This window comes from Mesoplodon bidens (assembly GCF_964165515.1).
Source record: "Mesoplodon bidens genome assembly, chromosome: 8".
Classification (NCBI taxonomy): domain Eukaryota; kingdom Metazoa; phylum Chordata; class Mammalia; order Artiodactyla; family Ziphiidae; genus Mesoplodon; species Mesoplodon bidens.
Window position 1 is genome coordinate 14,196,689 of NC_138165.1, and position 26,911 is coordinate 14,223,599.

Below are 26,911 nucleotides of genomic sequence, written 5' to 3' on the forward strand. Positions count from 1 at the left end.
TCAATAGGAAAAAAGAAACATCCCAATCAAAAAATGAGTGGCAGTTCTCCAAAGAAGACATAGAGATGGCCAAAAAGAACACGAAAAGATGTCACTAATTATTAGAGAAATGTAAATCAAAACTACAATGAGGTATTACCTCACACCAGTCAAAATGGCCATCATCAAAATGTCTACAAAGAATAAATGCTGGAGAGGGTGTGGAGAAAAGGGAACCCTCCTACACTGTTGGTGGGGATGTAAATTGGTACAGCCACTATGGAGGACAGTATGGAGGTTCCTTAAAAAACTAAAAATAGTGCTACCATATGATACTGCAATCCCACTCCTGGGCATATACCCTGAGAAAACCATAATTCAAAAAGAGTCATGTACCATAATGCTCAATGCAGCTATATTTACATTGGGCAGGACATGGAAGCAACCTAAATGTCCATCAACAGATGAATGGATAAAGAAGATGTGGCACATATATACAATGGAATAATACTCAGCCATAAAAAAGAATGAAATAATGCCATTTACAGCAACATGGATGGACCTAGAGATTGTCATACTGAGTGAAGTAAGTCAGACAGAGAAAGACCAATATTATGTGATATCACTTATCTGTGGGATCTTAAAAAATGGTACAAATGATCTTATTTACAAAACAGAAATAGAGTCATAGATGTAGAAAACAAACTTATGGTTACTGGAGGGAAGTGGAGGGTGGGGGAGGGATAAATTGGGAGATTGGGATTGACACATACACACTACTATATATATAATTGATAACTAATAAGGACTCACTGTATAGCACAGGGATCCCTTTTCAATACCCTGTAATGACCTACATGGGCAAAGAATCTAAAAAAAAAGAGTGGATATATGTACACGTATAACTGATTCACTTTGGTGTACAGCAGAAACCAACACAACATTGTAAATTAACTATACTCCAATAAAATTTAAAAAAACATGAAGTGGTGTAGGAAAGCTGAACAGCTGCATGTAAAAGAATGAGTTTAGAACATTTCGCACACCATATACAAAATATATACTCTCAAAATTGTTTAAAGACCTAAATGTAAGACATGACACCATAAAACTATTAGAAGAGAACACAGGTGAAACATTCTTTTTTTATGTTATTGAGTATAGTTGATTTACAATGTTAATTTTTGCTGTGCAGCAAATTGATCCACTTATACATATTTTTCATATTCTCTTCCATTATGGTTTATCATAGGATATTGAATATAATACCTTGTGCTATATGGTAGGACTCTGTTGTTCATCCATCCCATATATAATAATTTGCATTTGCTAACCCCAAACTCCCAATCCTTCCCTCCCCCACTTCTGCCCCTTTGGCAACCACAAGTCTGCTCTCTATATCTGTGAGTCTGTTTCTGTTTCATAGATAAGGTGAAACATTCTTTGTCATAAATTGAAGCATTATTTTCTTAGATCAGTCCCCCAAGGCAAAAGAAATAAAAGCAAAGATAAACAACTGGGACATAACCAAACTTAAAAGCTTTTGCTGTCCTTTGCTGTTCATATGGAATGGGAGAAAATATTTGCAAACAATGTGACTGACAAGAGGTTAATACCCAAAATATTCAAACAGCTCATACACTCAATATCAAAAAAATCATGACTTTTTTTTAAAATTCCGTATATATGTGTTAGCATACGGTATTTGTCTTTCTCTTTCTGACTAACTTCACTCTGTATGACAGACTCTAGGTCTATCCACCTCATTACAAATAGCTCAGTTTCGTTTCTTTTTATGGCTCAGTAATATTCCATTGTATATATGTGCCACATCTTCTTTATCCATTCATCCGATGATGGACACTTAGGTTGTTGACTGATTCACTTTGTTATAAAGCAGAAACTAATTAAAAAAATAAAAAAATAAAAATAAATAAATAAATAAATAAAAATTTAAAAAAAGAAAAAAAAATCAAACAACACAATCAAAAATGGGCAGAAGACCTAAATAGACATTTTTCCAAAGAGGACATGTGGGTGGCCAACAGGCACATGAAATGATGTTCAACATTGCTAATCATCAGGGAAATGCAAATCAAAATCACAGTGAGATATCACCTCACACCTGTCAGAATGGCTACCATCAAAGAACACAAATAAGGAATGCTGGCAAGGATGTGGAGAAAAGGGAGCTGATGGTGCGAATGTAAATTGGTGCTGCCACTGTAGAAAACAGTACAAAGATTCCTCAAAAAACTAAAAATAGAACTACAGTATGACCCAGAAATTCCATTCCTAAGTATACATCTGAAAAAACAAAACTACTAATTTGAAATGATACATGCACCCCCATATTCATAGTAACATTATTTACAATAGCCAGGATATAGAAGCAACCTAAGTGTCCATCATCAGATGAGTGGATAAGGAAGATGTGGTATATATATATATACAGAGAAATACTACTCAGCCATAAAAAATAATGAAATTTTGCCATTTACAGCAATATAGATGGACCTAGAGAATATTATGCTTCGTAACATAACTCAGACAGAGAAGACAATTGCTATATGATATCACTTATATGTTGAATCTAAAAGAATAGTACAAATGAATCTACATAGAGAACAGGAACAGACTCACAGACATAGAAAATAAACTTATGGTAAACAAAGGGAAGAGAGAGAGGGGAGGGACAAATTAGGGGTATAAGATTAAAAGATACAAATTACTATATATAAAATAGCATAAGCAAAATCCTTAAGGAACAAGGATTTACTGTATAGCACAGGAAATTATAGCCAATATCTTGTAATAACCTATAATGGAATATAATCTGCAAGAAAGAAACAAACCAAAAAAAAAAAAAAAACCCGAATTACTATGCTGTACACCAGAAACTAATGCAATACTGTAAATCAAGTATACGTCAATAAAAAGAAAGGAAGGAAGGAAGGAAGGGGCCAATGGACTAGAATAGAGAGCCCTGAAGTTAACTCTTGCAAATATGGACAAGTGCTCTTCAGCAAAGGTGCCAAGCCCACTCAGTGGAGAAAGGACAGTCTCTTCAACAAATGGTGTTGGAAAACTGAATATTCACATGCAAAAGGATGAAGTTAGAACCTTATATTACACCATATACAAAAATTAACCGAAAACAAATTAAAGACTTAAATGTAAGACCCAAAACTATAGAACTCCTAAAGGAAAACTTAAGGGAAGGGCTTCCCTGGTGGTGCAGTGGTTAAGAGTCCGCCTACCAATGCAGGGGACATGGGTTCGTGCCCTGGTCTGGGAAGATCCCACATGCCGCGGAGCGGCTGGGCCCGTGAGCCATGGCTGCTGAGCCTGTGCGTCCAGAGTCTGTGCTCCGCAACGGGAGAGGCCACAACAGTGAGAGGCCCACATACAGCAAAAAACAAAAACAAAAACTAAACTTAAGGGAAAACCTTTATGACATTGAACTTGGCAATGTTTTCTTGGCTATGACACCAAAAGTCAAGGCAACAAAAGCAAAAATAGACATATGGGACTACATGAAACTTTAAAACTTTTGTGCATCAAAGGACACAATCAACAGAGTGAAAAGGCAACCCACGGAATGGGAGAAAATATCTGGAAATCATATATCTGACAAGGGGTTAATATCCAATATATATAAAGAACTCCTATAACTCAGCAACAAAAAATCAAATAACCTAATTTTAAAATAGACATAGGACCTGAACAGACATTTCTCCAAAGATGATATACAAATGGACAACAAACATGTGAAAAGCTTTCTCAACATCACTAATCATTAGAGAAATGCATATCAAAATGACAATGAGAAATCATCTTTCACCTGTTAGGATGACTACTATCAAAAAAGCAGAAAAAAAAAGTGTCGGTGGGGATGTGTAGAAATTGGAACACTTACTCACTGTTGGTGTTTGTAAAGTGATTCAACCACTATGGAAAATGGTATGGAGGTTCCTCAAAATACTTAAAGTGTAACAACCGTATGATCCAGCAACCCCTCTTCTGGGTATATATCCAAAAGAATTGAAGCAGGGTCTCAAAGAGATATTTGCATACCCTTGTTCACAGCAACATTATTCACAATAGCCAAGAGGTAGAAGCAACCCAAATATTTATTGATGGATGAATGGATAAACAAATTTGGTATATTCATACAATAGAATATAATTCAGACTTAAAAAGGAAAGAAATTCTATCTCATTCTACAGCATGGATGAACCTTGAGGACTTTATGCTAAGTGAAATAAGCCAGTCACTAAAAGACAAAGACTGTATCATTCCACTTATACGAGGTATCTAAAGTAGTCAAATTCATAAAAACAGAAAGTAGAATAGTGGTTACCAAGGCATTTAATGAATAAAGGATTCAGATTTGCAAGATAAAAAATTTTGCAGATCTGTGTCACAGCAATGTGAATATACTTAAAGCTACTAAACTGTACACTTTAAAATGGTTAATATGGTGAAGAAGAAGAAGAAAAAGAAGGAGGAGAAGGGGAGAGAGGGAGAGGGGAGGGAGAGGGGAGGAGGAGGAGGAAAGAGAGGAGGAGGAAGTGGAGGAGGAGAAGGTAGGGGAGGAAGAGGAAAAGAAGGAAAAGAAATCAAACAAATTCTTAAGCTGAAAAGTACAATAACTGAAACAAAGATTCGCTAGAGTTCAAAAGAAAACTTGAGCAAGTAGTAGAAAGAAGTAATGAACTTAAAAATAGGACAATTGGAAGTACTGAGTCTGAGGAGCAGAAAGAGTAAAGAAAAGTGAACACAGACCATCAAATGGACCAACATACACATAATGGGAGTTCCAGAAGGACAAGAGAAAGGGGCAGAGAGAATATTTGGAGAAATAATGGCTAGAACTTCCCAAATAAGAGAACAGAAATAAAATAGAGAATATCAACAAAACTAAAAGTTGATTCTTTCTAAAGATCAACTAAATTGACAAACTGTTAGCTAGACTCACAAAGAAAAAAGAGAGAAGGAAACAAACTAAAATCAGAAATTAAAGTGGGGACATTACTACTGACCTTACAGAAATTTAAAAAATTATGAGATTATTATTAATAGTTGTACATCAACAAATTAGATAACCAGATGAAATTGACAAATTTATATAAATACACAAATTGCCTAAACTGACTCAGAAATAAATATAAATCTCAACAGACCTAAAACAAGTAAAGAGATTGAATCATTAGTCAAAAACCTCCCAACAGAGAGTAGTGCAGAAGCAGATGGCTTCACTGGTGAATTCTACCAAACATTTAAAGAAGAGTTAAGCCAAATCTTCTCAAATGCTTCCAAAAATAGAAGAGGAGGGAATACTTCCTAATTCATTCTAAGAGGCCATCATTACCCTAATACCAGAGCCAAATAAAGACATCAAAAGAAAAGAACATTACAGACCACTATCCCTTGTGAACACAGATTCAAAAATCCTCAAAAAATACTAACAAGTGGAATCCAACAGCATATTAAAAGGATTTATCCCAAGAATGTGGTCAACATAGGAAAAATCAATGCCATACACCGTATTAATAGGATGAAGGGGAAAAAAGAATATGCTTAACTCAATTGACATAGGAAAGGTATTTGACAAAATCCAACATCCCTTCATGATTAAAAATACTCAGAAAACTAGGAATAGAAGGGAAGTTACTTCATCAACACAATAAAGGAACTTTATGAAAAACCTACAGCTAACATCATACTCATTGGTGAAAGGAAGAAAGCTTTTTGCTTAAGATCAAGGACAAGATAAGTATGTCCACTTTTACCACTTCTATTCAACATTAAACAGGAACCTCAGTGCAGAGCAATTAAGCAAGAGAAAGAAACAAAAGCTACCTGATTGGAAAGGAAGAAGTAAAATTAACTATTAACAGGTTACATGACCCTCTACATAGAAAATCTCAAAGAATCCAGAAGAAAGCTGCGAACACAGGCAATTTGCAGTGTATAAGATCAACAGACAAATATCAGTTGTGTTTCTATACACCTGCCATAAACAACCTGGAAAAAATTTAAGAAAGCAACTGCATTTCAAGAGCATCTAAAAGAATAGAGTACCTGGGAATAAATAAACCAAGAAAGTGAGAGACTTGTACACTGAAAACTACAAAATATCGCTAAAAGAAACTAACGAAGACAAATAATTGGAAACATATCCCATCTTCATGAGTAGAAAGACTTAATATTTCTAAGATGTTAATACTACCAAAGAGATCTACACATTAAGAGCAATTCCTAACAAAATGCCTTTCTTGCATAAATGGAAAATCCAACTTCTAAAATCATATGGATTGCAAGGGGTCCCAAACAGCCAAAAACATTTGAAAAAGAATAAAGTCAGAGAACTCACACTTTCCAATTTCAAACCTTACTACAGAAAAGCAGCGTGCTACTGGAAGAGAATTTAGAGTCCATAAATCAACCCACATCTCTACGACCCACTGATGTGTGACAAGGCTGTTACATCCATTCAATGGGGAAAGACTCAGCTCTTCAACAAACAGAGTTGGGACAACTGAATTTCCACATGCAAAAGAATAAAGTTGGACCCCTACATCACAACATACACAAAAATTAACTCCAAATGAATCCATGACTTAACTATAAGTGCGAAAGCCATAAAACTCTTGGAAGAAAACATAAAGGTCAATCTTCAATGCCTTGAATTTGGCAATGGATTCTTAGATATGACCCTAAAACAAAATCAACATATGAAAAATTAGATAAATTGGACTTCATCAAATTAAAACTTTTGTGGTCATGAAGAACCCAGGGGTAAAACGGCAATAAAGACACAGACCTACTTGAGAACGGACTTGAGGATATGGGGAGGGGGAAGGGTAAGCTGTGACAAAGCGAGAGAGAGGCATGGACATATATACACTACCAAACGTAAGGTAGATAGACAGTGGGAAGCAGCCGCAGAGCACAGGGAGATCAGCTCGGTGCTTTGTGACCGCCTGGAGGGGTGGGATGGGGAGGGTGGGAGGGAGGGAGATGCAGGAGGGAAGGGATATGGGAACAGATGTATATGTATGACTGATTCACTTTGTTATAAAGCAGAAACTAATACACCATTGTGAAGCAATTATACTCCAATAAAGTTGTAAAAAAAACTTTTGTGCATCAAAAGACATTATCAAGAAAGTGAAAATACAAACTATAGAATATAAGACAATATTTGCAAATAATATATATGATAATGGTTTAATAAGGAGAATATAAAAATACATAAAAATCAGGGACAAAAAGACAAACAACCCAATTTAAAAATGGGCAATAGACTTGAACAGACATTTCTCTAAAGATCTACAAAGAGCCAATGAGCATATGAAAAGATGCTCATCATCATTAGTCACTAGGAAAATGCAAACCAAAGCCACAGTAAGGTACCACTTCACACCTACTACGATGGCTATAATTAGGAAAAATAAGAGAAAATAACAAGTATTGGAGAGGAGGTGGAGTAACTGGAAACCTTTTATATTCCTGGTAAGAATACAAAATAGTGAAACTGCTGTGGAAAATAGTTTTCCAAGTTCTCAAAAGCTAAACATAGAGTTACCATATGACCCAGCAATTCTACTCTCAGGCATATACTCAAAAGAACTGAAATTGAGGATCAAACAGATAATTGTACACTGATGTTCACAGCATCATTATTCACAACAGCCAAAATTTGGAACAATCCAAGTGTCCATCAACAGATGAATGTATAAACAAAACATGGTATATACATACAATGTAATATTCATCCATAAAAGAAATGCAGTATTGATACATGTTATAACATAGATGAACCATGAAAAATTCTAATTGAGATGAGTTAGACACAAAAGGACAAATTTTTTATGATTCCACTTATATGAAATATCTAGAATAGACAAATTCATAGAAAAAAAGGCAGATTAGAGGGTACCAGGAGCTGAGGGTAAAGGTGAAGAGAATGAGGAATTACTGCTTAATGGTTACAAAGTTTCTGTTTGGGGTGATGAAAAGTTTTAAAGATAATCAGTGGTAATGGTTATATAACATTGTGAATGTGATTAGCACTACTGAACTGTACACTTAAAACAGATAAAACTATAGGAAGCATGTGCTCAGCTTCCTGAGATATACCTTTCCCCTTCGTGAGGAGAGCCTGGGTACAGAATGTCACCATCCTTTGCCTGACTTCATCAAACAAGCATTCTGGCAAGTCTCCAATCCTCTAGCTTTCTCCTGGCTTCACTCCATCTTCTCCAGGATGACCCAGGATCTTGGTGCTCTGGCCAGATGTCAGGCCTGAGCCTCTGAGGTGGGAGAGCTGAGTTCAGGACATTGGTCCACCAGAGACTTCCCAGCACCTCGTAATATCAATCTGCGAGAGCTCTCCCAGAGATCTCCATCTCAACACTAAGACCCAGCCCCACTCAATGACCAGCAAGCTGCATTGCTGCATACCCCATGCCAAACAACTAGCAAGACAAGAACACAACCCCACCCATTAGCAGAGGTGCTGGCTAAAATCATAAAAAGTTCACAGACACCCCAAAACACACAACTGGATGTGGTCCTGTCCACCAGAATGACAAGATCCAGCCTCATCCATCAGAACACAGGCACCAGTGCCCTCCACCAGGAAGCCTACACAACCCACTGAACCAAACTTACACACTGGGGGCAGACAACAAAAAACAATGGGAAATACTAACCTGCAGCCTGAGAAAAGGAGACCCCAAACACAGTAAGTTAAACAAAATGAGAAGACAGAGAAATACACAGCAGAGGAAGGAGCAAGGTGAAAACCCACCAGACCAAACAAATGAAGAGAAAATAGGCAGTCTACCTGAAAAAGAATTCAGAGTAATGATAGTAAAGATGATCCAAAATCTTGGAAATAGAATGGAGAAAATACAAGAAACGTTTAACAAGGACCCAGAAGAACTAAAGAGCAAACAAACAATGATGAACAACACAATAAATGAAATTAAAAACTCTCTAGAAGGAATAAATAGAAGAATGACTGAGGCAGAAGAAAGGATAAGTGACCTGGAAGATAAAAGAGTGGAAATAACTAAAGCAGAGCAGAAAAAAGAATGAAAAGAATTGAGGACAGTCTCAGAGACCTCTGGGACAACATTAAATGCACCAACATTCGAATTATAGGGGTCCCAGAAGAAGAAGAAAAGAAAAAAGGACTGAGAAAATATTTGAAGAGATTATAGCTGAAAATTTCCCTACCACAGGAGAGGAAATAGTCAATCAAGTCCAGGAAGTGCAGAGAGTCGCATACAGGATAAATCCAAGGAGAAACACAGCAAGACACATATTAATCAAATATCAAAAATTGAATACAAAGAAAAAATATTACAATCAGCAAGGGAAAGCAACAAATAACATACAAGGGAATACGCATAAGGTTAACAGCTGATCTTGCAGCAGAAACTCTGCAACCCAGAAGGGTGTGGTGGGATATATTCAAAGTGATGAAAGGGAAAAACCTACAACCAAGATTACTCTACCCAGTAAGGATCTCATTCAGATTCAACAGAGAAATTAAAATCTTTACAGACAAGCAAAAGCTAAGGGAATTCAGTACCACCAAACCAGCTTTACAACAAATGCCAAAGGAACTTCTCTGGGCAGGAAACACAAGACAAGGAAAAGACCTACAATAACAAAACCCAAAACAATTAAGAAAATGGTAATAGGAACATACATATCGAAAATTAACTTAAATGTAAATGGATTAAATGCTCCAACCAAAAGACATACACTGGCTGAATGGATACAAAACAAGACCTGTATATACGCTGTCTACAAGAGACCCACTTCAGACCTAGGGACACATACAGACTGAAAGTCAGGCGATGGAAAAAGATATTTCATGCAAATGAAAATCAGAAGAAAGCCTGAGTAGCAACTCTCATATCAGACAGAAAAGACTTTAAAATAAAGACTACTACAAGACACTTAGAGTACACTACATAATGATCAAGGCAGCAATCCAAGAAGAAGATATAACAATTATAAACATTTATGGACTCAACATAGGAGAACCTCAATACATAAGGCAAATGCTAAAAGCCATAAAAGGGGAAATCGACAGTAAAACAATCATATAGGGGACTTTAACACCCTACATTCACCAATGGAGAGATCATCCAAAATGAAAATAAATAAGGAAACACAAACTATAAATGACACATTAAACAATGTGGACTTAATTGATATTTATAGGATATTGCATTCAAAAACAACAGAATACACTTTCTTCTCAAGTGCTCATGGAACATTCTCCAGGAATCATATCTTGGGTAACAAATCAAGTCTTGGTAAATTTAAGAAAATTGAAATCATATCAAGTATCTTTTCCAACTACAATGCTATAAGACTAGATGTCAATTACAGGAAAAATCTGTAAAAAATACAAACACATGGAGGCTAAACAATACACTAATAAATAACCAACAGATCACTGAAGAAATCAAAGAAGAAATCAAAAAATACCTAGAAACAAAAGACAATGAACACACGACGACCAAAACCTATGGGATGCAGCAAAACCAGTTCTAACAGGGAAGTTTCTAGCAATACAATCCTACCTCAAGAAACAAGAAAAATCTCAAATAAACCACCTAACCTTACACCTAAAGCAATTAGAGAAAGAATAACAAAAAAAAACACCCCAAAGTTAGCAGAAGGAAAGAAATTATAAAGATCAGATCAGAAATACATGAAAAACAAATGAAGAAAATGATAGCAAAGATCAATAGAAGTATAAGCCAGTTCTTTGAGAAGATAAACAAAATTGATAAACCACTATCCAGACTCATCAAGAAAAAAATGGAGAAGACTCAAATCAATAGAATTAGAAATGAAAAAGGAGAAGTAACAACTGACACTGCAGAAATACAAGGGATCATGAGAGATTACTACAAGCAAATATATGCCAATAAAATGGACAACCTGGAAGAAATAGACAAATCCTTAGAAAAGCAGAACCTTCCGAGACTGAACCAGGAAGAAATAGAAAATATAAACAGACCAATCACAAGCAGTGATATTGAAACTGTGAGTAAAAATATTCCAACAAACAAAAGCCAAGGACCAGATGTCGTTAGAACCCTATTCTATCAAATATTTAGAGACGAGCTAACACCTATCCTTCTCAAACTCTTCCAAAATATACCAGAGGGAGGAACACTCCCAAACTCATTCTAGGAGGCCACCATCACCCTGATACCAAAACCAGACAAAGATGTCACAAAAAAAGAAAACTACAGGCCAATATCACTGATGAACATAGATGCAGAAATCCTCAACAAAATACTAGCGAACAGAATCCAACAGCACATTAAAAGGATCATACACCATGATCAAGTGGGGTTTATCCTAGGAATGCAGGATTCTTCAATATATGCAAATCAATCAACGTGATACACCATATTAACAAATTGAAGAATAAAAACCATATGATAATCTCAATAGATGCAGAAAAAGATTTCAACAAAACTTAACACTCATTTATGATAAAAACCCTCCAGAAAGTAGGCATAGAGGGAACTTACCTCAACATAATAAAGGCCATATATGACACACCCACAGCCAACATCATTCTCAATGGAGAAAAACTGAAACCATTTTCTTTAAGATCAGGAACAAGACACGGTTGCCCACTCTCACCACTGTTATTCAACATAGTTTTGGAAGTTTTAGCCATACCAATCAGAGAAGAAAAAGAAATAAAAGGAATCCAAATCAGAAAAGAAGGAGTAAAACTGTCACTGTTTCCAGATGACATGATACTATACATAGAGAATCCTAAAGATGCTACCAGAAAACTACTAGAGCTATTCAATGAATTTGATAAAGTAGCAGGATACAAAATTAATGCACAGAAATCTCTTGCATTCCTATACACTAATGATGAAAAATCTGAAAGGGAAATAAAGGAAACACTTCCATTTACTATTGAAGCAAAAAGAATAAAATACCTAGGAATAAACATACCTAAGGAGAAAAAAGACCTGTATGCAGAAAACTATAAGACACTGATGAAAGAAATTAAAGATGATACAAACAGATGGAGAGATATACCATGTTCTTGGATTGGAAGAATCAACATTGTGAAAATGACTATACTACCCAAAGCAATCTACAGATTCAATGCCACCCCCATCAACTACCAATGGCATTTTTCACAGAACTAGAACAAAAAATTTTACAATTTGTATGGAAACACCAAAGACCCTGAATACCCAAAGCAATCTTGAGAAAGAAAAATGGAGCTGGAGGAATCAGGCTCCTGGACTTCAGACTATATTACAAAACTACAGTAATCAAGACAGTATGGTACTGGCACAAAAACAGAAATATAGATCAACAGAACAGAATAGAAAGCCCAGAGATAAACCCATGCACATATGATCACCTTATCTTTGATAAAGGAGGCAAGAGTATATAATGGAGAAAAAACAGCCTCTTCAATAACTGGTGCTGGGAAAACTGGACAGCTACATGTAAAACAATGAAATTAGAACACTCCATAACACGATACACAAAAAAACTCACAATGGAGAAAAGACCTACATGTAAGGCCAGACACTATAAAACTCTTAGAGGAAAACATAGGCAGAACACTCTATGACATAAATCACAGCAAGATCCTTTTTGACCCACCTGCTAGAGAAATGGAAATAAAAACAAAAATAAACAAATGAGACCTAATGAAACTTAAAAGCTTTTGCACAACCAAGGAAACCATAAACAAGATGAAAAGAACACTCTCAGAATGGGAGAAAATATTTGCAAATGAAGCAACTGACAAAGGATTAATCTCCAAAATATACAAGCAGCTCATGCAGCTCAATATCAAAAAACAAACAACCCAATCCTAAAATGGGCAGAAAACCTAAACAGACATTTCTCCAAAGAAGATATAGAGTGCCAACAAACATATGAAAGGTCAACATGACTAATCATTAGGGACATGCAAATCAAAACTACAGTGACGGGGGCTTCCCTGGTGGCACAGTGGTTGAGAGTCTGCCTGTCGATGCAGCGGACATGGGTTCATGTCCCAGTCCGGGAAGATCCCACATGCCGCGGAGCGGCTGGGCCCATGAGCTATGGCTGCTGAGCCTGCGCGTCCGGAGCCTGTGCTCCACAATGGGAGAGGCCACAACAGTGAGAGGACCGCATAGTGAAACAAACAAACAAAACAACAACAACAACAACAACAAACATGCAATTGAATGAAGTTTTCCTTGTCCCTGGCAAAACCTCACTTTCTCCCTTACCTTTAATCACACTGCCTGCAGAAACCAGTGGCACTAATCAAACTGCCTGTGCATAAGTACATCTGCTTGGCAATGCCTGGTGCCTTCACTGAGGAGTCTCAGCAGTACCTTCTAATGTGTCCCCCCAGGTCACTGCCAATAACATTCCATTCTATTCTCACTCAGTGCTGGCTCCTCAGTGACACACAGCGATAAAGGATGAAGTGGTATTTCTCTTATAGCATGCTGGAAGAAAAGGCTGCTGATAGGAACAATACAGTTTCCAGCTTCACATTCTATTACAAATTCTAACAACTTTTTAAAGATAAAAAGTAACATTTACCTGCGCTGTCTTTATCCTGTGACACTCCTATCAACCCCCTCTTGGGGTATTAATCTCTCACCAAGAGCTCTGCCATTCCTTAAAGCAAAACCTATGATAGGTGGCTCTGTACTTTCTCACTCAAATCTCCAACAGGGCCAAGTTTCAATGCAAAACAAAGAGCTAAATAGGTCATTTTACCTCCATTCCTAAAATATTTAGAGAAGAGCTAACGCCCTGGCAATACGATTCAGAGAAAAGCAGAACAAGGACTTCTACCATTTGTTAAGCGGCCTCCTTGGCAAGGAGCTCTGGTCACCTTGCAGCAACCCCTCCCATGAGGAAACTCTGAGGCTCCCAATGATTAACTGGCTTTCTTCAGGCTACACAGCTTGTTGGGGGCAAAACCAAGATTCAGCCCCCAGTCTGTGAGAGTGTTTTTCCATTGCACCAAGGTGGACTCCTCTCATGTGCTCAGTCTTCAAATGGGATGGTTTCACTACTTAAAAACATATCTGGTAACTCCACGTGTGAAACCTCTCCCCAAAAGGCGATCTGTCTCATGTGCTCAGAGATACAACTTGACTGTGTTCTATTTGAAACCTTGCAGTCTTTTTATAAAGAACATATTGTACCTGGTCCTGGATATTTTTCAGGTGCCTTTGACCAAAAGCAATACTGTCCTGATGAATCCACTACCTGAAGTTAAGATGAGATAACCTATATGTCTTAAGCCACACAGGATGCATCTCTAGAGAATATCTCAACAGTTACAAACTTCATATTCATCCTTCAAACAAGAAAAACTCATGAATAGCTTGTGCATACTGAATGGAGTAGAAACTACCCTGCCTGTCTCCTTTGGTGAGGTATCTAATGTGTGTTGGCCATCGACTACCTAAAATAGGCCACATGAGATTTATCACAAATAAGACTTTCTGTTGCAAAGAAATACTGTGGGTGTCCAGGGGGTAGTTTTAAATCTACCACTGAACCTGTCATTCACCCAAGCATTGAGCTTTCAGGGTACCAGCTTAAGCCTGCTCTTGGGGAGCTCCCAGTCCACAATTGGGGGGGTCAAGTAGGACAGGCAGCATTGGATGAGTTAGATTTGAAGGTAACAATGAGCAGAGTCACCAAGGGGTTAACTTCTACTAACCACACATAGGGCAACTCCCTGGGACCAAAAGGAGGGAGCATCTCATTACCTGTGCAACTACTATATTGTCTGCAAGGTGTCCTCTCATGAGAAAAGTCCTATTCTTTCTAGTTTCCTTTTTTTTTTTTTGCGGTACGCGGGCCTCTCACTGTTGTGGCCTCTCCCGTTGCGGAGCACAGGCTCCGGACGCGCAGGCCCAGCGGCCATGGCTCACGGGCCCAGCCGCTCCGCGGCATGTGGGATCTTCCCGGACCGGGGCATGAACCCGTGTCCCCTACATCGGCAGGCGGACTCTCGACCACTGCGCCACCAGGGAAGACCTCTAGTTTCCTTTTTAAATCCAGCAAAAGCAAGGCCATTTTTCATCATCCTGTATTTTCCTGAGTTGTTTAGCAATCAGCATAAACTGTCCATTCACATCACACTCAATCCGGCACCAGGTGCTGTTTCTGAGACCTCTGCCTGTATGAGGTGATTCAGTCCTCACAACCTCCTTACAGGGAGCACTGAGGCATGCTGCAGGTGTCCACAAGCATCAAGCAACTGAGTACTGGAGCTTTGCTTTGAACCAGGGCAATCTGGCCTCCGATCTTCCCTAACTCTACTCGATCCAGGGATGTGGCTGCAAACATCCAGCAGCAGCTTTGACATCAAAGCTCAGAGTGAAGCTCATAGCTCCGTTTCAACACCTAGAAGCTCTGTGTTCTTCCAATCAGACTTAGGAAACACCATGATTACATCAAGTCAGTAGTTTTTAAATAATTGAGGTTGAAAAAAGGTAATTAAAAAATAAGTGATCCTATTTCTAAGCATTTTGCTGCAACTAAAGCTTTCCACCAATACTGACGGGAGAATGTAGGTGAACAGGAACCTGCTGAGTTGCCCATCCCTCTCCATTTCTCCTCCATCCCCTCCCACACTCTGCCTGTGTGGACCACATCAAGAGGTTCTCATACCCAGGATTCCAGCTGTGCTCTGCAAGGGGAGGCCCAGAAGGAGATGGAGTCTGGGTGCAAGAGCTCACAGCATTCATTATTTTGGACTCCTCCCTACAGGGTCCTTTCACTGAAGGTCACACAGCTCTTGTCAAGGTGACCTTGTCATTACATCCTTCCAGTTCTTAGAAAGAACTCTCTCTCTCTCTCTCTCTCTCTCTCTCACACACACACACACACACACACACACGCACACTGGCTCTGGGATACCACTCTACCCCTTGTGGATTCCTCCATCTTGCTCAATAGTAAATTCATTCAAATTACCAAGTTTGAGTACGTCATCTGTTTTCTTGCAGAAGCCTGAATGATACAGTAAATATATTCATTAAATCATTTAATAAACATTTTAATTGAACTATGGCATACACACAGAAAAGTGCATTGAGTTTAAATAAACCATATAGCTCAGTTACAAAGGAAACTCAACCAGGGCAAGAAACAGGACATTATCAACAACAGCCCAATTAGATCTCCTTCCATTCCTTATACTCTCCCTTCAACCACTGACTCCTAACACCATAAAGGGGATTTGCCCGTTTCTGAGTCTTCATACCTGGAATCATATACTATGTATTATATGAGCTTCAATCAGACTTCTCTTTTGCTCAACATGTTTGTGAGATTCAGTCACATCGTTACAGTTTCAGGAATACATTTATTTTTATTTCTGTATAGTATTCCACTGTATGATTATCTCACAATTTATTAGTTCTAGAGTTGATAGATTTGGAATGGCTTCCAGATTGGGGCTACTATAAATAATGCTGTTATGAGCATTTTAAGACATGTCTTTTGGTGTGCAGACATACACTTTTCTGTTGGGAATATAACTAAGAACAAACTTTCTGGGCTATAGATATGCATTGTCCTAAACTTTGGTAATACTACCAAACCATTTTCAAAAGTCTGTACAAATTTACAGTCTTATCAGCAGTGTATGACACTTCCTGTTGCTCTATATTCTCTAATATTTGGTGTTGTCAGCCTTTAATTTTAGCCATTTAGGTGTGGATATAGCCGTATCTTGTTGTGGTTCAGATTCACATTTTACTGGTGACTTATAAGGTTAAGCACCTTTTCATATGCTTAGTGGTAATTTCAGTCATTTTAATACCTTCTTTTGTGAAGAGTCTATTCAGGATTCCTGTCCAGTTTGTATCTTTCACTTCATTTATAGGTATTTTTAATATTTTAGTTATATTTTCCTTTTAAATTGATTGGCCATGTTTTCCATGTGGCCCTGTTATCCTGGTCATAATTTCTGGGTTAGGAAAGGAAATTAACCCAACCTGGGTCAATCAAATTCTTCTCCAAGGAATTTGGGATTCAAAATAGTCATTTCTCTTTGTGTGGCTGAAATTGAGATCCTATAAATTGGGAAACTAATGAGACCATCTCTATTCTGCCATGAGCAGAAAAAAGACAAGAAAATGGTCCATGGAGAAGCACGAGGCAATTAGAAGAGAACAAAAGGTGTCTGGGGGACAGGAGTATGCCCTCTGTCTGGATGCCTTTCTCCTTCCTAAGTCTGCTTTCCCCGATCCACTCCAACCCCTCTCTCCCATAGCCCACTGTCCCTTGGAGTCGGCAGGTTAGTCCAGTATCATTCTAATAATCCCTTATTTTGCTTGATATCAAGTAGATCGTTTTACTGGTAGCTAAAAATACTTTAACAAAGACAATAAAATTTCTCAACAAAGGACCCCAAAGGACACTGACAACACCAGTTTCCTTGAAACCATATCAAGGAAATAATTACAGAAATATCTCCAGAACTGAAATCTAATCAAACTTATTGTGAGAGAACCTAGGGGGACATTCTGAGCTAATTATCAAAGAACGAGACCTAGAAAATTGTTCATCAAGGTTTTAAATTTTAAAGACAAAGATAACATTTTGAATCCAGCTTGCTGATTCTTATAGTTTTCATAATCAGTTATCCACGATTCTAAAATCTTAAACTTTGGAAAAGCAAATTTTTTATGTTTTATGTCAAAATTCAACAAAACCTGATTTGAACTGAAATGAGGCTACCTGTGGTCATAATTTGTCCCACCTTGTAGAAAATATTCAGGTTTCACTGTAGAATTACTAATGTTCGGAGGACAGGGTGCTGGGCCTGAACCCCTCGGGGTTGTTCCATTATACAAAATTGTGTGTGTACTTAATTGTCTTCGTAAAATATAAACAAAAATATCTGAATTTTGAAGCATATCTGGCACCAAGAATTTCACGTGGAGACTATGGACCTGTCTGTACGTAACAGCTTGAGCAATATGGAGTTAATTCCAGTGTACATTTTAGATAAAGATCCTTGCACATCGGGGAACTATCTCTCTGCCAGCTGCATACGAATTGTGACCATAGCCCTTATTCACTTTTCTTTCTTCACTGTTGTGCCACCTCTTGCACTTGGGTCCTTCAGGGTTCTCCAGTCACTCACCAGAAGTTTATGGCAGTGGCCAGCTCTGTGTAAACATGCCCTCATACAGGTGCACCCTGACCAAATCTGCCTTTGAGCCCATGAACCAACAGCTGCTTCCCAGCTGGGGCTCCTCTGTTGCGTGGCCTTCATGCGTTTATTAGCTGGATGCACCTGCAAGTTGGCGTTCCATGGGGAAGAACTTGGACCAATGGATAAATGTTCCCTCTTTCTCCCTGCAACCCCATGGACAGTCCTGAGACACATCTCATGTTTCTTCTCAGACAATCCTACTGTATGGAGTGACCAGTGGCCCATAATGTAGCCAGATAGTGATTCAGCCTTGTTTTGACTCACTCCCTTCACCACTCTTCTTCTCTGTCCCTTACTTCTCTTTCCTGGGATCATACTCTCCAATGAAGAACACCCACACAAGGCTTTGCTCTCTAGAAAACACAGGCTGAGTCATCCACACATGATATTCTCACAATAATGAAATAAATTGGAATCTATAAGAACCAATAAGAAGTTTGTTCATGCATTCCATTAACCTATACATTGTATCTACTAATGTGTCAGTCATTAACACAAGGCACTGAGTAGAGAAAAGCCTAGAAGACATGGACCATGCCCTTGAATCTAGCTGGGGAGGAGGATACCAGGGGACAGAGAGGTAAACAAAGGATTATAATAGCACGTGAGTTCTAGATTTAAGGCATAGTCTAATCATGCCAAGTGCTGGTGAGATGTAGAGCTGCTGGAGCTCCCATACACTACTGTGGAAGTGCAAAGTGCTACAGTCACTCTGAAAAGTGGTGCAGCAGCTTCTTTTAAAGCTAAACACGCACTCACAATATGATCCAGCAGTCCCACTCTTTGGTAATTACCCAAGAGAAATAAAAACCTAAGTTCACACAAAACCATGTACACAAATGTTTGGAGTAGCTCTACTCACAATCACCAAAGACTGGAAACAACCCAAATGTCCTTCAATGGGCCAATGGATAAACAAAATGTGGTATATCCATACTATGGAAGACTACTCAGCAACAAAAAGAATGAACTATTGATACCTGCAACAACTTGGATGAATCTGAGTGAGAGACGTCAGTCCCAAAGGTTGTCTGATTCCATGTATATGACATTCTCCAAAAGACAAAACTATAGTGATGAAGAACATATCAGGAGTCACCAGGATTAAGGCAGAGGGTGATACAAAAGAATAACACAAAGAAATTTTGGGAGGGGTGATGGAACTATTCTGTATTCTGATTATAGTGGCAGTTACATAAACATATATCTTTGTTAAAGTTCATAGAATTTTGAATTTGAAAAGAAAAATCAGTTTTGCTCTATGATAATTTTAAAAGTAAAGTAAGAAGGAAAAAGAATGATAATCATTGCTGTGCTTAGATTATGATGTTTAAATAAAGGAATGAATTATATGATGTCATGTTTTGTTACATGACATGACATGGTGTTATATGACACCACATTGTATTATGTGATGTCACATTGTGTTACATGGTGCACCTTATATGATACCACCTTGTCATGTGGCATCACATTGTGTTATATGATGTCACATGTTATGTGATGCACATCGTGGAATGTGACATCACCTCATGTTATATGACATTACATTGTATTATGCTCAACTTACCCAGTATATCATATTCAAAACAACATTTCACCAAAGACAAATGACCATATCTCTATCCGCTGAAGCCCTGGGAAGATCTTGCATTAAATTTGCCCCTGTTCCCATTAAGAGAGTTACTGTAACTCTAAGGAAACTGTATTCCATTTAACATATATGCTAATCAAGCCTTTCTCTTTGTCAACCTAACTCTTTCCCATCACAGTGAATATGCAAATATACAGATTACGTGTTCTAGGATCCCCAGATAAAATCATTTGTACACAATCCTAACTGAAAACACGAGATTTAAAAGCAGAGACAAAATAAGCCTTTCAATCCCAGATGCAACAACCACACAAAAAGAGATGTGGCATCTTAGTAAAAAGTGTAGACTTCTCAGGCTAAAATAAAAAGTTTCATGGTAATCAAGATTTTTTAAAGTCCATAGATATGGTAAAAGATGTGACTTTAAGTTTTAAAAGTATTGTCATTTCTACAAACACCACTGCCAAATGCTAACATAATTGCATGCAAACTCCAATACATTTCTTCAGTCTTTAAAATGTGTGACGTGTTCTTTTAAAGTAGAATCTCAACTAAAATTAGAAACAAAATAACAAGGTCCTACTGTATAGCACAGGGAACTATATTCAATAAACCTCAATGGAAAAGAATATGAAAAAGAATGTATATATATGTATAACTGAGTCACTTTGCTGTATAGCAGTAAGTAACACAACATTGTAATTCAACTATACTTCAATTTTAAAAAGTTGTAAGCAGAACAGTTGTAAGTATCATGGTGAAGTTTAAATACAATTTTATGACCTGTTTCTCATAAAGTAGCTGCCAGTGAAATATTATAGATTTGAAAGCTCCTGTAGCTGAGACGGTAACTTTCCTTCAAGCTTAATAACCTTTGCCAACATGGAGAAAAAAAAAAGAAAACAAACAGAATATGTGGTGTGCTCCAAGGACAGAGAACAAGATAACACAAAGGGCCAATATTGCCAGAAAAAGGAGTTACAGGACTCCCATCACTCTGTCACAATGCAACCATTGCAGTGACCCAGAGTCCTCCCAAGCACCATGCCCTGTCCCTTTCCCATCCCATATAAGGAAAGACATTTGCCCTGTTTTTCTCTCACTCAGCACACTACAAGTATACATACTCTGCCCAGTCAGCAGATGATTTACAGGTTCCCTGATTATAAAAACAGACAAGCAACCCATGCTCATTGTCGACTTTCCCTGACTACCGGGAAGTCAGTCCACTGTTCTTGCAGTGACACTTCTTTTTAATAAACCCTATCTTACTTACATTCTACCTTGTGTATGGAAATTCTTTTCCAACCACGCTCAGACCACGACAAAATAATCTGTGAACACCCAAAAGAATTAGCTAATGGAACCCATCTGCCCACAAAATACCAGTTTTATTGTACTTGTTTAATCTTTAGAGATATAAAGATTCCTAGTGGTAGCCAAGAACTAAAGGAGCAATGCTGTGGTTCGAATAACTAAGCCTGCCCATGTTATACATCTATTTTACACAGTTAAGAAGCTTTGCTTTCTACAGAAGTTATATTCTTCAAATGTTGCAGTAAGTCAAATTTTTATAAAAAACATCTTAGCAGAGCTCACTTTTGAAGGAAAACCATAGGTAAAGATTTTGTTTAAAGAAAATACTCCTTGACACTTCCTCAAATTTAACTTTATATCTATACTTTCATGTGAGGTGGGTTTGGAAGTGGTTTTATTTTGTTTTAAATAATGACACCAATAGAGATAACTATTAAATCAACTAGAAAGATCTAAGAAACATGGAAATGTTGATGGAGAGTAGAAGAATGCCAGGTTAAACACGATATCTGGTGAACTCATTCTGCAAGATGGCCATGTGTCAGGTGGGGATGGGCCATGCAACCTAGACCTTGGGAAAGTACAAAGTGAGAGCCATAAGACTGTGAAAGCAAGAGAAGAGAAATCCATGGGAGCAGGTGGGAGAATGGAGTTCTGTTGCATAGGGAAAATGGATGCACCATTGGGTAAGGAGAAGGACCAGCGTGGACTTCTTGTAATTCTCTGGCCCTTTCACTAACGTCTCTCTTCTCATTGTCAGGTTGGGTTGCACAAACTGCAGGGATGTGGCCTTGCTGATATGACCTCTTATCTCTTCTAGAGGTGCTTCTCAGGTAACAGTTTGAAGATCTGATTATTAAGTATGATAGAGATGATGCTCTCCACCCTGTTCTCTATCTCTTCTAATGTTAAACCTGGAGGGGCTGAGGACCCATGGCACTGAGATGTATCTCTGTCTCTCCCTCTCCGTCCTCCTCCCGCTCTCCTCCAGAAAACTATCCCTCTCAGCCCTCACTGGCATCTGGGAACAAGCTTTGAAACATTCCCTTCCAGACTGTGATGTCACTTGAAAAGCCTATCAACAACAGCTACCCCCAAAATTAGACTCACCAATATCAAGATGAACACCAGGGACAAATGAATTGAGAAAGAACATGACGATAACAAATCCCAACACTGTCAGGCATTTGGCGAGCAGAATCTTGTCTGATATCCTGTGCTGTGAGAGAGGAAAACACAACTCATGTACTCAGTGTAATCTGATTTCTGCAATGTGTCCACAATCCTACGTGATTTGAATCACTACAAGTTTCTCCTTATGATGAAAAATATAGCAACTTGAACTTGAAAGATAAGATCATGTGTTACAAGGAAAACTGTACAGATTCAAGATTAGAGCATTCAAAATCTTGAAATCAAAATCTATGAAAAATAAACATAAAAAATTTTAAATATAGTACAATCCTTTTATATGACACCTGACTGAATACATTTTCAATATGACACAGAGATGCTAAGCTGTTTGCAGCCCCACTGCCAGCATCAGATAAGATAAAGCCATTGGAGAGCCAACACATTAACCTCCAGGGACCTGGCCCTTCAAGACACATGCATTTCCACGTGTGTTAACAGCCTTTTAGTTTAACTTTCCCTCTATTATGCAAACCTCTGCTCATGTGCTACTGAGGTTAAAATGTTCTTCCAATAACAGGACTTCTGCTGAATGCACTTAGCAGTCCCCTAGTCACCAGATGACACATATGGGATCCTGCCCCAGGCATTCAGGGGGTGAGGGGAGGTACTCTGCAGCACCTTCCTTAACCTTGGAGTTGCAGACCTCTTTCCAGTGGGCCTGAGCCACAGGGAAAGATAGGGCAAGGTCCCCAAAGGGTGCTGTGCTGTGTGGGACTGGGGCAGGGAGTGAGGTCCCAAGAAGCAACACATCTAACTAGGCCCCTGTGTGAATCACACTCCACGGTGTGAACCAACAACTGCACTATGTCCTTTCCTCAGTGTGGTCCCACCAGCACCTCTGTTCGTCTATCTCAGGTAACAGTTTGAAGATCTGATTATTAAGTATGATAGAGATGATATCCTAGGATATCCAGGTCTAGATGTAAATATAGATAAGGCTATATAAATATAGATCTAGGTGTAGGTATGGGTAGATATAGACAGAGTTATGGGTAAGATATGGGTGTAGATCAAGATATAGATGTAGACATAGAGACAGATGTAGACATAGATAAGGGTATAGACAGGGGTATAGACATGGACATGGACATAGACACAGACATGAGTATGGGTGTAGGTATAGGTAGAGTTAGAGATAGGTTTTCTCTCTTGATTTCTCTGGTCACACAGTTAAAGCTGCTGCCATAAAAACCACAAGCATATCCCTCTGTGTCACAAGGACTCTGGCAGCAGCCCCTGGCCCCCTGCTCACATGCTGTGGGGGCTGCCTTGGGAGCTCTTGTCTTCCTTCCCCACCCACTGCCAAGGCTTGGCCGGCCCCCACTCATTTTCCCCTTCCCCTTCCCCTTCCCCCACCAAGGAAGCCAATTTTGCTAGATGAGTCTGTGATGGAGACTCAGGAAGAAAGGGGCATGGCACCTCCCTGGGCCAGGCTAACCACATAAACTGGGTATTACCATGGCCGACTCCAGGATTGGACATGGAGGGAGCATGGAGGTCAAAGAATATTCCAGTGTCGCTCAGCTGGTGTAAGAGGATCGAAGTTTGTACTTTGTTATTTTGGGGTGTCTGTCAAAGTTTATCCTTTGGTTATCTGAGGTCATCAAAGTGAGAAGTCTGAGAAACAATGCGGGGGTAGTGCCCAGCTCCCCAGTTCTCGTCCACCAGGTACACAGAGAGGTACACAGTCTCATTCCTAACTTGCAGCCAGAACTACTAGAAAAGGTGGGCAGGGTCTGTTTAAGCCTGAAGCCAGAAAAATGTCATAGCCACACCCATCTTCCCTAACCCTGACCACCTGAGTGGGACAGATGCTGGGAGGACAAACTCAAAGAACATGTTACCTACCGGGTCCCAGTGTCTCAATTTCCTTTAGCAAAGGACAAAATGCTCCTACCATAATTAGAGAGTGGGTATTCAACCTCTCCCTAGAAAGAAACTACGTGGATTTGAAATTTCATGAAGATATAAATGACTTCCAGCAGATCTTGAGCTGGGAGAGGGGCACTATGTGTCCTCAGGTGGGCTGAGAAATTCCACCAAGGTGGGAAAGTGAGCAAAAGAGCCCCAAATGAGCTTTGCCTCCCAATGTCAGAGCCGTACAACAGAAGACATACACCCCATCTCTGCCCCATCTCAAGCAGCACGCCTCCCTTGTCTTGGCCTCCATCTCCTCAACCACACAATGGGAACCACAGACTTGCCTTTCAGGGTCGGGGGAGCTGAGAGCCGGCCAACCACAGAAAGTGCTGCCCTATCTTAAAAGGAACATAAAAAGGTTACCTTTTAACTTCCTGGACAAAGTAAGCCTACCATGTCTGGAAAGTTATCTTTCCCATTAATTCCTGGAAATAACTTATGTCTTGTATACAACTACAAGAATAAAAGAAAGATGACTTTCAGTTGCAACTTCACATGAAGCAAGGAAAGGGAATCTACTCTGTTCTTCAAGAAATCCCTGAGAAAAGAAACCACAATACCTTTCTTTGTAGCTCCTGGATATTGGTCTCCCAATTTTTATCTTCCTGTGAGATCTGTCTAAAAGAGAAAAGGGCAGACATCATTTTCCTGGTGGCATCGAGCTGGTGAGGCCGGCAAGGTGGCATTCGGCAGTGGCACACAGCATGGTCCCCTGGCCTGGATGCTGTCCACAGCGTGACGCCAGGTGCGGCCACAGAACGGGGCAGGCCTCGTGGTATAAGGAGCCCGGTAGAACTGGGTTCATGAATTGGAAAAGATGCTCACTCTAGATTCCCAAGGAAAAGTAATACATGAAATGACCGGACTGTTCAATGAGGCATGTGCGAGCATAGCACAGGAAACGTCAGAAGAACACTGGCCAGAATGTCAACAGGGGAACGAGACAGTAAGCCACCTTGGTTTTCCTCTTTTTACTTCTTAATTTTCTGAATTTTTTTTCAAAATGAGGACGTGTTATATTTATAATTTAATTAACGGAAAAAACAGTAAAAGAAATGCCACTTGCTTTAGTGGTGATTTTTATCAATTGGAAATCTACTTTGAAGCACTATGTCTGCTTCCTTCCCTCTCTGGTCATGGTACCCGCCCATCTCTATTTCTTTTTTTTTTTTTTTTCAGTACGCGGGCCTCTCACTGCTGTGGCCTCTCCCGTTGTGGAGCACAGGCTCCGGATGCGCAGGCCCAGCGGCCATGGCTCACAGGCCCAGCCGCTCTGCGGCATGTGGGATCTTCCTGGACCAGGGCACGAACCCGTGTCCCCTGCATCGGCAGGCGGACTCTCAACCACTGCGCCACCAGGGAAGCCCCCCGCCCATCTCTATTTCCATTTCAGTCACCTCTATTTGTTCCAACTTGCCTTTCTTTTGTAACCTTTCCTATCAACTCATCTTTTCTTTTCTGCTTTATTTCCTCCCTCACCAGTTAGGAAAAAGAAGCTGTGTGGTGGAGAATTTAGTCTTCATGAGCACTCACGTGTCAGAGTGTCAGTGGAGGTCGACCACACAGCCAGTGTGGTCCTCATTCCTATCTGCTTCCAGTGACTGTGTGGCCTTACAAAGCCACTGCCCTCTCTGGGCCTCAGTTTCCCTTTCTGTGATCAAAACAGGATGAGTTGATGGAAACTTGGTGAATTCTTCACATTTTAACCCTGAGATACACTGACTGTGCCTTAACATCCACACCAGATGGAACACGTTGAAACTTGAAGGCCAGTAGATTAAATACATTCAGGGCAATTTACTCCTGCATCTTTAATGTACAAAGTTTTTCCTTTTAAGATCCATGCCTGTTGTTAAAGTTGGTCACTCTGTCCCCAGCCTGCAACTCAGGGCCTTCCAGCAGCCTGGGGATACCAGGTCCTGCTTCTCCAGCATCACAGGATACAGGTAGGTCCTGAGATGAGATGGAGCGGAGGATGCTGAGACAGTGCTTCACACTGGGCTGCATCTCTAGACAGAGTGAGTCTCTACGTACTCGCCTGTGGCCTTCTCCCCCCACTCTCAGACCAGGCTGCAGCCACACTAGACGGCCCTCAGAGGTTGGCACTGGCACTGTGCCCAGCTCCTGTCCTCAGTCTGCTTGCCTGCTCTCTGGGAACACAGGGCTGGTCTCAGCAAACTGCAACATGTAAGATCATTCTCACTACGTTCACAAGGACCCACATTTCCCCTTGCCGTGACAGACTTCTCTTCTCCACCCAGTTCTCAACCCTACTGCAGGAATGCTTCCACATCCCCGAGGAGTGAGCAGGCTCTCGCTCTTTCTGTCAGTACTTCCAGCGTAAAGACAGGTTGGAACTCAGCACCTCATCCGAGTGGGGAGGAAAAACTCAGCACCTCACTGTTACTGTTAGGTCTCAGCTTTGATTAAAAACAAACTCAAGGGACTTCTCTGGTGGTCCAGTGGTTAAGATTTGGTGTTTCCAATGCAGGGGGCCCTGGTTCAATCCCTAGTCAGGGAACTAATTTCCCACATACCATAAGGTGGCCAAAAAAAAAAAAAAAAAAAAAACCTCCAAGAAATGAATTGAGCAGGAATTAGGTATTCTTTGAGCTCCTGGA

The 26,911-nt window shown here is 39.5% G+C and overlaps 1 protein-coding gene across 2 annotated transcripts in view; it reads right to left on the reverse strand.

The window, feature by feature from the left end:
- OCA2 (OCA2 melanosomal transmembrane protein) overlaps nt 1-26,911 on the reverse strand; it is a gene marked incomplete at its 5' end in the record, with an annotated part of 171,552 nt that overhangs the window by 62,192 nt on the left and 82,449 nt on the right. For both annotated transcript variants that reach the window (XM_081242282.1, XM_081242281.1), the window contains 2 exons: nt 22,287-22,395; nt 24,851-24,908. In XM_081242282.1, the coding sequence (XP_081098408.1) occupies nt 22,287-22,395; nt 24,851-24,908 (167 nt within the window). The remainder of the gene's footprint in view (nt 1-22,286; nt 22,396-24,850; nt 24,909-26,911) is intronic.